General features: G+C 55.0%; 1 protein-coding gene across 1 annotated transcript; it reads right to left on the bottom strand.

Moving 5' to 3' along the window:
• Positions 1-355: 355 nt before the first annotated feature.
• On the bottom strand, positions 356-3,316 carry CGCA056_v007905 (Xylanolytic transcriptional activator xlnR-like protein; the record flags this gene model as incomplete). The annotated part of the gene is made up of 3 exons (XM_037323153.1): positions 356-499; positions 563-2,907; positions 3,193-3,316. The coding sequence occupies 3 exons, from the start codon at positions 3,314-3,316 to the stop codon at positions 356-358; spliced, it is 2,613 nt and encodes an 870-aa protein (XP_037178203.1).
• Between the last annotated feature and the right edge of the window lie 8,860 nt (positions 3,317-12,176).

The following is a 12,176-nucleotide window of genomic DNA, read 5'->3' as shown; positions in this document are numbered from 1 at the left end:
TCCCGTCATCCCCTCGCATCCCGCACAACTCCCCTGGTATAAAGTAAAAAGAAGAGTGAAAAGTAAACACAAAACATCCAACAAACGATAAATCGTTTCTCAGAAAACCAACAAGCAGACAACGTCCCATCCCTTTCCCCCAAAGCTGGTGTACTCCATCCCAATGTCGTGTAATGTTTTTGTTTTGTCGTCCGCCTATATCCCGCTGTACCCGATCCCCGGCGCCGCGGTCAAAATCCCTATATCGCACCGATTCCGTTTTCCGTATCCTGTATTCCATCGTGATATTGCCATCCACGCATCAAGCATCTCGTTTTCTTTCCACACTTGAACTCCATCCTTGGAATGGAAGACCTTATAGAGCGAGTCCGGTCCCGTCACCTGTCCAACGGTACAGCGCTAGCAGCTCGCGACGGCGCTGGTGCTGCTCGTTGAGGTCTTCAGGTACGCGGCCCCTGACTTGGGCCAGAGCGCTTCGCATTACTTTACTAAAGTTGCGCTGGATGAAATGGTCAGCTTACGGGTTCTTCAGGAGGCAATCTCACAAGGGAGGCCCGCTTACCTGGTACTCCGTGTTGAGCGTCACGACACAAGCCTCATGTGCACGCACAATTGTCTCGCACGCCTTGACGACGCTGGGCGAGGCCTCGAGCTGGAGCTTGTCGGCGATGAGGAGCAGGAGGAAGGACCCTTGCAGCAGGTAGATGCCGAAGAAGAAGGGCATGAACTCCAGGCCGGGGTCGAACTCGAGAATGTTGCTGATGGCCTCGGCCGCCGAGACGGCGTGACCCGTTGCGGTGATGAAGCCCTGGGACGAGATCCAGAGGTCGTTGTCGTCGATGAGGTTGATGGGGTCCCATTTGCCAGCTAGAAGAATGTGCAGGACGTGCATGACGTGGGTGCCGTAGGCCATGACGATCTTCGTTTGGATGTCGCTCTCGGTCATGCGATTCGACGCGTTGGTGTGGACTGAGTGGACAGACGGGGTGCCGATGTCTGCCATGGAGCCGTGCTCGCCATTTTCTGGGTTGACAAGGTCAATCTTGTCGTCCAGATTAACATGGCGCGTGAGGTGCTGCTGCTCGAAGCGCTTGAGGCTGTGCTCGTAGGCCTCTAGGTGTCGTGTGATTTCGCTCGCCTGGTCGTCCCACTCGCGGGCGGAACGGAAGCCAACGCCGAACCTGGGGTGATTGCGGGCGTGGTGCAGGTCGACGATCTCGCCCAAGATGGTCATGAGGGGCAAGAAGTACCCGAAAATGCTATGCCCTGTGCATTCGAAATGCGGACCACGGACACGGCCGGACTGGCTGGACCCATCTCCGAGGCTCGGATCAGTGGTGTTGTCAAGCTGGCGGAAGTCGCCATTTTGCCAGGCAGTATCGTCCATGGGTTGCATAAGACCAGCGCATTCGAGATCGAGGAGGAATAATGGTCGGTTGTAGCAGAGGGCTAGATGTCGATCAACAATGTAAGTCAGCCACCAGATACGTCGACGCTCTTCGCGTTCTTCTTCTGTGATGACGCCCGGGTGGCCGTTGCTGCCGATGCCATCTTCGGCCTCGCCGTCTGCGTCCATGTCGTGATTTTGGCTCATAGACATAGGAGTGGGAGGTAGTTCACGACCCAGTTTTAGCTCACGAGCCAGAGACCAGGCGGCGTTCCACCAGCGAAGACTGGCGCCCTTGTATTCGCTTGCCGATACCACCGTCGCGAGATGGATGTAGGTGATGACATCGTCCAGCGTCCCTGCAGCGCCAAAAGGACCCGATTCACCGGTGAGCGCATCCATGCTGATGGACCCAGGGAGCGCTACTCCAAGGCCGCCAAGAGCAACGCCATCAATGACTGGACTCGTGACTGGCGAGGTGTCGCCAGACGGGGTGTGGATGAGAGGCTTGAGCAAGCTCACTGTCAATTCCAATAACTTCTGGCAGATCTTTCCTCGAGCCGATGGGACGCTGGTGAGGAATGGAGCATCGCTGGTCTGAGCAGAAACCCAGAGCATACTAGCCAACAAGGCGGGCTGACAGAACCTCGGTTTCGTGGGGTGAAGGAAAGATCGCTTCCGGAAGACGAATCCCAGCACGTATGGAGACATCGGGTGCATTTGCGCAGACGATGATGAGGCAAAGTACAGATCAATGAGATCGCATGCCAAGGAGACCGGGAGAAGGTTCCCAAGATGGGGCAGCAGAGGCTGCAATACTGGGTACCGTAGTTGTTGGTTAGGTTGAGGGTAGCCTGTGGGCATATGAGTCGGATACTGTGTTGGCGGCGAGGACATGGAGATCCATTCAGGGGACGTCGGTTCGCCCGCGAGCGGATAGGCACTAATCGGACTTGCTGCGATGCGAAACGGCGCGCCGTTGGCGTATGCAGTCGGACTGTGCGTCTGAATGGCGTAAGGGATGTCAGGATATGCTGAGATGCTCCCCTGATTTGGGCCGTATCCGGCATGTGAGGGGCCCGCCATCATGTGTGTTCCCAGGCTTTGTCTATCGTATCCCGGAGGCACGCCTCCGTATCCGTTGAGATCGAGAGTAGTCGGGCTTTCCAACTGGTCCCTGTCCATACCATGGTGTCCAGTCAATTGAGCTTGATGACCAGCAATATCGCCGAGACTATCAAGCGAGCCCGTGCGTTGACTCCGCTGCATGGCTTCGTCGCCGAGGTCATCAAGAGTCTTGCCGCCATGGTGTTGTTGCAAGTCATCAATGGAGGGCTGCCCAGTCTTTGAATTATTTGACTCCGACTGTTCTGAAGATTGCCCGTTGTCTTCAGATGGCGACTTTGGCCCTTGGCCGGCTGATGCTGCTGCTTGCGCGGCTGCTTGTGCGGCAAGGTCCTTCCGCGATGCCTTTCCTCTCTTCTTTCGCTCCCGAACGTATTCACACCCCAGGCCAAACTCTATGAAGGGTGTTAGTGAGGAGCTCGCGAGATGAAGTGAGTTAGTCTTTCGATCCTTACCTATGCAATGGGCGCATGGGTGCTGCCCGTCACATTTCGTCCGAAGCTGGTTACACTGATCGCATGCTCGACTGATTCTTCTGCGGATGGGTCCAGAGGCACTTGGTGTTCTTCCACCGGGTCCATACGGGTGTTGACGATGCTTGTGCTGGGGCCCGGCACGGGCAAGATGCGGGTTGTGTACTCCTACATGCTGTTGTATTTGCTGAAGCGCGTAATGCGAACTTGGGGCGAGTGCGTCCATCCCGGGTGTATGGGGATGACCGTTCTGGACGTGGGTGTTGGAGAAGAGCGTGTTGGGTGGCATGCCATGATATGGCGAGAAACGGTGTAGTGGGTTGGATAGCATTCTGTCCTCGTTGTGCTGGGGCCAAGCCCGCTTGTGGTTGCGTAATGGGTAAATCGTGAACGATATTCAGATATGCTTTAGTTTCTGTTGTTCATGCGTAGTTGAAATCGAGCTGAGAGCGGCTGAAAGCAAGTCTAGGAATCGTCTAGGTTTCGATGGCTGGACGTCGTCGTTGGGGTGGACTAGGGAATGACGAGTAACATATATCTAGAGGCAGACTAAAGCGAGAGAGCCTTTCTACGCAGCTCAGTTAGCGGCACATAAACGAGCCGGGAGTGCGTCAAGGGGCAAAATCAAGGAGACAGGCGGGCATTGAGTAAAGTAATATGGTCCAAAATAAGGGGCACGACCACCAGAGAGACCACCAGTACCACCGTTGGAGTATGGCACAGCTAGCACATTGGCATGGCGGGGTTGATGCGTGCCAGGCCGACTTGCCTGGACGGGAGAGATGGAAGGGGGGTGTGGAAAAGTCACCGCGAGGGAGTGTGGGGAGCCTGGTGTACTGCTGACTGAATCGAAGCGCAACTCACCTTACACCTTGGTTGTCTTCCGCTATGATTCGTTGAAGAGTCGTCTTCGGTGGTTTTAGACACGAAGACGACCTTTGGTGAATCGTAAGTCGAACCTTTTGCGTCCCACTTCTTCGGGTTCGAATACTGCAACAGCGACGATGCGGTCTCTGTCGTGAGCTGTTGCCGTTGCAATGGTCTAAGGTGCTGCGAAGACTGTAGCTGTACGATTGCGAGAAGGCGACCGACTCGATGAATGTTTCAACTAGAATCCCCCTTGTCGTTTCCGCCTCTCTGATTGCCAGTCTTCTTTCGAATGGTCGTAGATAGAAACTTGGCATGCATACGAGAAAGCGCTCGAGGCCGAGGTGAAGATGTGGGCGAGTCCAGACGGCACGGTTATCGTCCCGTGCAACCCTCGGATTGGCAAAGTAATAAACACGCGGGACGAAAGGGCAAGAGGTGGCGGGGCTGGGGTGACTAGGAAATGTAGAAGATCTGTCTACACGCGAGAACAGACAGCGAAAAAGGAAAGAAAACGTTCGGCGACGCATCTACATTGAGACGTCTCTACGGCGCGTCTGGTTCTCGAAGGGGGGAAGAAGCGAGAAGGTCACATTCAGGATCCTCGGGCTTAGGTATTATATGGTACGCTTGTACATAATAGCTGCGAGGGACGGGGCAGGGTTGCAGTGAGGGGAGCAGGGGTCTAGCTCACGATGGGCGATGGTAAGGTGAGGAGCAACGAACAGCAGCCACAGGAAAACTGGCGAAGGCGGCCATTTACGGGTGTGTGGTGGAGAAGAGCGGCATCTTGGGCGAGGGACAGGGCCACATGCTCAAAGTTGCTGTGCCGGTCTAGAACCAAAAGTTTTCCACCCCAGGCTGATCTTGTCGAGCTCTAGTCGACTGAGATGTGTGGCACAGGCCCAGCATTTTCTGGTCGATCCTCAGATGAGATGAAGCTGGGCTCAGCCGGTGAGCGTGACGGACGGGGATGCGGCTGCAGAAGCGACGAAGGCAGCGAAGGAAGCCATCGAGGTGGCGGTGACAGACGACGTAGCGGACGGGATGGCTAGTGTCATGTCATCAAAGCTTTTCCCACCCACCGGGACGGGTTTCTCCCCACCGTTCCTCTTGTCTCTCATGCTCTCCTCCCCGACGGCCTCGGTCGTCTCCTCCGCGCCTCGGGACAACCCCCGTAGCCACGACACTTGCTCCTTGGGTCAAGCAGGTTGGAGGCCGAAAGTAGACGGTAGCGTGGTGCTATGTAGGGGTGGCGCGGCACACACACTGGGGGGTGCCAATCTCGAGAGATGGGGAATCGTCTTTTCGAGTCTGCTTCTCCAGCTTCAAGGCTTGTCTCCAGACCTCCAAAACTCCACCCGCTCCGGCCCCAAGTGGGTTGGAGGGAGGCCCGGTGTCGTTGGACTGTGCCATCCCAGCCAATAATACCATTCGGCTTGGCGGAAGGGTTCTTGGCTTCTTCTCTTTCGGTTCGACTACCGCCGAACAGACATGAACATGACCGTCATTCTTCTGAAGTTCTGCTCCATCCTTCTTCGTCCGTTGTCCGGCACTGTTGGTCCTTCCACTCACGCGCAGCCTCGTTCTGTCGTAAGTAATGCTCGGTACCGACCAGCGCTCGCCAGACACGGCGACGGGTTGGCCCTATAGCGAAGTCTGTTATAATGTTTGCCGGGATTCGTGCTTCCTTCCCATTACCGCAAACGGCAAGCATGACCAGGATTCGAGCCGCTGTGGAGCAAGGACGAGCATTAGAGCGCGATGTGGCCGTTGTGGTGCCTTTCTCTACGCCGGACAGCGGGCGAATTTGCGGAGACGAGCTTCCTTTTCAACACTCGTGGGCCGCTTCGAGCTGCATTGGCGTTGCGCTCGGGCGCCGTACCGAGTTGCTGTGACGAGCGGTTGACATAGGAGATCAGACAACAAGAGCTTCTCTCGGCTCGAGTGTTTTGTTCTGGAAGGCGTGGGAAGAGGAGGGCGTTCTGAGGTGGTGTGAAGAGCAGAATATGGGGGAGTGAAGTGAAGGCGTCCCTGCAAGAACCCCAGATTTCGTACTGCGTGCCCAAGCTTGGTAGGCTGCATTGACTGAACCTAATTCAAAAGAGAGCCAAGCAGGCGGAGACGAACGAACGCCTTGCACGGGTACGGCGCACCATGTCTGCCGCAGACTCGCAGAGGAAGAACCGGGCCTGTCAGAAAGGTGCGGATGGCGCGTCGCCTAGCGGGATGGCTTTATTGACGCACAAGCGGCGTTGCGGGCGTGGGCGCGAGGGATTTGAACGTCAGTATGCGCCACGAATGTACCGTAGACGGTGGTGTTGATGCCCTCCCCAGGCAGGTAATCTGCACTCTCTTGGGGTCCGCTGCAGGTGGTTGTTGGTCTGCCGGTACATGCCAGTACAAATTCTGCGAGCTAGTTAGGTAGGTAGGTAGATAGACGACCAACGACGACAGGGATTGTGGTGGTTGGTATGGTAGAGAATGCGGAGAGAAGCCATGTCGAATCCGATGGCGAGGTTGGGCTGCGATGAATGGGCATGAGATGGGATGGCTCTGGTCAGGTTGGAGAAGTGCAAGTTCAAGTCAGCCCAGCCCAGGTGGTGGTCGTAATTGCTGACGCGAAGGTACCTGACTCTGCAGCAGCTGTTTTTCAGGGAGTTTGCTCGCACAGGCGTAGGTTATTGCCCCTAAGGATACAGGACACGCGGCGACGGCGATCTCCAGCGCTGTAAGACGAGCATTTGCTCTTGCTTTTAGTGACCGAATGACTTCGTTCTTCTCTGGGAGGTACTTGCGAAGATTGATCCATGCACGCACTTCACTCACACTGCAGGAACCACCAGTTGCCATCAGGGTCTCCCCCTTCCTTCCTCCATTCTTGCTTCCTTCCCCCTTCTACGTCCATCCCAGTTGCCTACGTCATTACCCAAGATACCTACTTACACGTAGCTTTCCTCTGTCAGGAGCGAGGGAACTCGCAATGGGAAGGTACAACCCCGACCGGAAGGCATTCCCTGTCCATCTCCAGAGACCTCTCTGGGCCCTGGTGTGAGCTTCAAACACAACATGACCACTCCCTCAACGCCGACAATCACCCAGCCTGACGGTCCTTAACCGCATCAACCAGTCTATGTTCAAGTCTCACATTCTCGCTGACGCCCACCGGCAGGCAAATGACATGGAGCCCGACTGTTAAATGATGACCCGGGGAGGACGAGGTCGGGCAATTTCCAAAAAAGCAAAACTTCAGCTCCGGTTCCGCAGTCGAATGCCGGCAACTTCACCAGGATTCCCTACTCGCTTGAGCTCCGACAGAGATCAAGAGACCCAGCAGCAGCAACCAGCAACCAGCGACCAGCCACCCTTTCAACCCATCATCCCCAGAAACCCAAATTGGCGGGGGCAGCCTGAGGGTGTCGACTTAATATCAGCAAAAGCAGCTGTAAGGGGCATCTCGCCCTAGCAGATGCTCAGAGATCGAAATAAGGGACCAAGTACTACCGACCTGCTCTATTTCCTGCCTGGCCCTGCACTGATACTCTTACCCAGGAGCCTGGTGACACTGGCCGGGATGCACCTCGATGACTGTGAACTGGCTACAGCAGTCTTGATCGAAACCGACATAATTACCGCGTCTTCGTACGCACTTTAAACTTCGACAAGCTTTTCCTCCTTCAACAGTAATGGACGGCTATCTACGTACTGGGAGTCTTCAGCTGGCCAGACCAAAGTGACAGCATGTACTGGGAGTTATCATCTGCCAGCTGTCCTCGCTGCTCGATCCGCATGCACCCTCTGAGCAGGCGTTCCAACGGTTGCGACCCAACCAAATACTTGCGCAGTCACCCTACGATTGACGTGTTTCGAGCCGCGAACGTGTGAAGAAACCGCCTTTGCGATCCGGCCCACTCAGCGTCCTCCAACTCTTCTCCGCACATGCGGAGCAAAGGATGTCTCCGCCTCCTCACCTCCTCACCTCCCACACCTCGTCGAGTCATCCCACAGTCCGCCCCCCAAAAAGTCCCATTCGTTCCTTTCCGAGATTCGTACGAAGGAGCATCATATACCAAGCCCAAGTCGTCAGCCGGCGGTCATCTTGTCTCTTCAATCCGCCATGCCTATGCGTGCTACAAAAGACAGGCTTCTAGGCTCTGTGACAAGTACTCGCCTGCTCCAACACTTCAGAGCGTGAGGCTGGGTCATTCCGCCTTCACAGATGCTACCAGGAAATCCCTGCTTGCTAATGGCTGTCGATTCTGAGGGGTTATTTACCAAGTACTCATAACACCCTAACTGAGGCCGACGCTCCTTGCCGTCATCGGCCTATGGCGCTCAGAATAACGGGAGGACGAAGAGCTAATGCACAGAGTGCGGGTGGGGCTTCTGGAGGACTTTTGCAGCCATGGCTTCATGCCGCCTCCATCGACCTCGACAACGACGTTGTCCTGTGCCGCGGTGGCCAGCATATTTGTCTATGTGCACCAAACCAACCGCGGTGCCTCGGTACCGACAAGCGCACACACAGTTTTTGCGAATTTTACGGCTCCTTCGCGAAGCTTTCCGAGCCGTCCTTGGTCGTGATCTGTGCCACATAACCTCGGTCAACATCTCTCGCCCACCCTTTCCGGCAAGCTGATGGCTAGGAGCGAGAGGCAAACCCCGAGCCTGATTAATTCATCTATTCATCTAGAATAACATTCGTCATACCCGACCGTTGCATACACATTGCCGTGGAAGACAACGAGGAAACAGTGGCGGCTCGTTGACTGCACCCAGAGGGTGATGGCACCACCAAATTAGGTTGCCCAGTGTGCCACGAGGTATTTAGGCAAAATGCAAAATGGCATCGCGCGTGGCGCCATGCCACAACGGTCGTCGGTCCGAAACTCCAAGATTTGGAAAGATCTGACGGCGTACCGCGAACGCGGTTCTCATTCGTGGGTTTCCCGCGCTCGTTACTCCACGAACCAATCGACAACCCCTGTTCTACCCCAACTCATCCACATCTTCAAATTGCTCCAAATCCCAACTTCATCAGTCAGTCAAACCCCCGGGCTGATGGATCCAGGGACAGCAGCGAGCGGTAGATGCCAACCCCGGAGTGGCTCAGATCCTGCCACGCAAGTCATCAACGTTTATGATCAGAGTGCTCATCACCATCAACCAGATCTCTTTGCGTTCCAAAGGCTATGAAGCCACTGAGGAAGCCTTCCCGAGAGGCTCCTCCCATAACAGTGTGCACCAGGTCTCTAGGTCGTCGTTCATCCAAGCTCGTCGTCAATCTCCGACACCTGGCCAAAGGCGCTTGGATGTGACGACATTGCAGTAGGTCTCGACTCTGTCAACACCTTCTCTTAGTCTAGAGCGTTGCCGGCCGTGTCTAAATAATGGCCGATGCTACATCTCCTTTTCGTTTCGTACCTACGTTGCTTCGGCGGGACAAGTCCCGTTCCGTCCGCCCATCAGCTCCACGTGGCGGACAAGAGTCCTCTCCCAGGCAGTTTGGCTATCCAGAACCCAGCTAGTAGCGAGGGTTCAGGCGAGCATCCGATACCACCGTTCATTGGTCATTGTGGCCTCGCCGAATAATCTCAGTCTGCCCGCGTCAATTCTCAGACCAAATCAGTGCAAGGGCGAGCTGCTTCAGGTCGGCCCGTCGAGACTCGAAGCCTTCAGTTGATCAATACGAGACGGCGCGCTGAAGCCCCTCCTATCCTGGTTCTTAGCTTCTTCTGCCGTCTTGGCTTGACCATCGTCGTCGCATCAATCCTCTGAACCAACAAGACACGAAAAGAGGACGAGCAGCCTATTGGACGACACGCTTCTCAGCCGCCGTGACATTGGTCTTGGAGTGGTCCATTGGGCTCCCGACAAGGCTTGACGGCCAGGTCTCCCCGTGTTGAGCTGCGGTCAAGTGACGGCGGATGTCGAGGTGGATCTCCGAGTTCCCAGTCCGGGGTTGCAGTCTAGAGGATGCACTGCGTCTGGCTCTGCTTTTCGCGGTGAAGTTGCAGTGTTATTACCGGCTGGTCTTGACCCTTCAACCAACACATGGTCGAGTTGGGGGCTTCGGCAGGTGGACCGTCGTTCCACCAGACAAGCTAAATCCGTAGTGTTGTCCAACAGTGTCCTCACTCGCTAGACGTCTGTCTTCCAAGCCGGACTACGGCCGAGAGGCTGCTGGTCTCGTGGGGATTAATTTCAATCATGTCTGTTGAAATATTCTTTCACAATGAGCATCAAAATCAAATGACGGATGTGCTTGGACTCTTTCGCCGTGGGGGCAGGTCCCCCCCGTCAACGGCGCAGGTCTACCTCCATCCGACCTTCCGGGCCCGGCAAGATGCTCTCCTTCTTAGTGGATCGTCGGGGAGTTTTCCTAGCCGCCGATGCATGTCGGATGGGATGCAGCAAGCTTACAGCTGAGGAGGGAGGATGCCCCTCTCGTGACCCGCTAAGACGCTGATCTTGGAGGGTCTGCCGCCACGTCGTTACTTCTCTGGTCAAGGATCAGGAAACACAAGTCCCATGAATATCGTCATGCTAGGGAGGCCGACTATTTGACAAACATCTCATTCGTTAGATTGAAATGAGCAATGCCGCTCTTCGTCAATGGAGTTACTCTTTTCGGAGGACAGAGCCCATAAGACAGTTGCAAATGAACGAAGGCTTTCAGTTGAGCCGACTATTCGACACGATGGCCTCCTTTTGTTTCGCAACTGTAGCAAGTCGAGGACTAAAGGGGAGTGGCCTAAAATAAAATAAGTCACGTGCCCTAGAAGAAGAGACAGCATCCATACAGTCGTCAGAAAACATGCAGTGGACGCAAAGTGGACGCGTCCTGATACGTTCGATGTTGTCTTAGACGCTGCGAACTGCATTGGAATTGAGTGTCAGCTCGGAACATAGGAGAAAAAATTAGGTTGACATTCAAGTACCGGCTAAAGCTTGTCTCCATGCCCTACTGGAGCTGTCATGATGCATGCCAGGTCTATTTGGACGACGAACCTTCGCTCACTTGCACTTCGAAGTGGTATCGAATTTCGAGTGTCTATTAAAAGCTTCACTTACGGACTAAAGCTAGCAAGCGAAGCCACCCACCGTCAAGTCACATAATGACGCCAACACCACTGACTGATCGTCTACGTACGATGACAAGTTGTTCAACTCCAGTCACACCTTGTGAGTGAAGCGGGCTGGCACAACCCCAAGGTCGACTTCACGGTCGAATGTAGGCTTCACGGCTGCGGCCTCCGTCTTGGCCCAGGGACCTGCATCTGTTTGCCCACGGCTTGCATATAGTATGGAGGGATCACCTGCGTGAGACAGGCTGTGGACGTGGAAAGTGAAGGCATTGTTTTGTAAAGGTGTGGGTCGATCTTTCGGTCAATTCGGAACATAACCAGCGGCAGGAGCAAATATACACACACATGTGCATAGATGGTATGCTACCCTGCCCGCATCTACAAGGCCATCAATCAACCCGTCTGGCGGGGGGATGCGACAGGCTCTAAGCATTGGCTTGTCCGAATTTGCATCCCCATCAACGCGGTATAGGTGCAGGAATGACAGCCCACGGCACGAGGGCTTTCCATATCACCAAAGTCCACACACCACCGTTTCCACGGCACGTCGAGCCGCGCTCCCCTACCAGAACGTTGAAAACACACACACACACTTGCGGCCTTAAACATCTGACGCTGTCCTGTTTAAGATCATCCTCCGTCTCGTGTTCCAATTTGACAGGCCATCCTGCGGCATTTGCAGCGGACTGCCGATGTCTAGGGCTGCGGTTTTGCGGGGAAGTTAGCTGGACAGCCCAGACGTGCGACTTAGCTGTGCTCTCACTTTGCAGCAGGAGATTTGGGATGCTTCTCGGAGCTCGTGTGCAACTTGAATGGCAAGAGCTTGAGATCTAACACCATGGTGTAAATGGTTCAGTGTCTAGATCTACGTCCTCCATGACCAGCACGCATGGACAACTTTCTATCAGTGCCAAAACATAACTACTCTAGCCTTTGTCGCTTGCCTCCCGCTTCTCAAACACCGCCAGTCCATCCATAGGCCCGAATTGGCTCGGTCCTTTCAATATCAACATACCATTCGCCCCCCACGGCAATGAGGGAGATTCCTTCCGAGGATCCTCCCAGCGTCCCAACGTCGCTACCAAGGCACCCGATATTGATTTCATCAAGAAGCTGAAACTTTGACGTCGATCACGTTCATCTGAAAAAGCGGCATCCCCTCCTGACCTGAATCTGTCTGGCTAGGCTCCTCCCAAAGACGTGTAAAGTCTGGGTCAATGACACACCCCGCTGTAG

Source organism: Colletotrichum aenigma (genome assembly GCF_013390185.1).
Source record: "Colletotrichum aenigma strain Cg56 chromosome Unknown KSG_Cg56_contig05, whole genome shotgun sequence".
In the NCBI taxonomy this organism is placed as follows: domain Eukaryota; kingdom Fungi; phylum Ascomycota; class Sordariomycetes; order Glomerellales; family Glomerellaceae; genus Colletotrichum; species Colletotrichum aenigma.
This window is presented reverse-complemented; position numbering and strand designations above follow the sequence as displayed.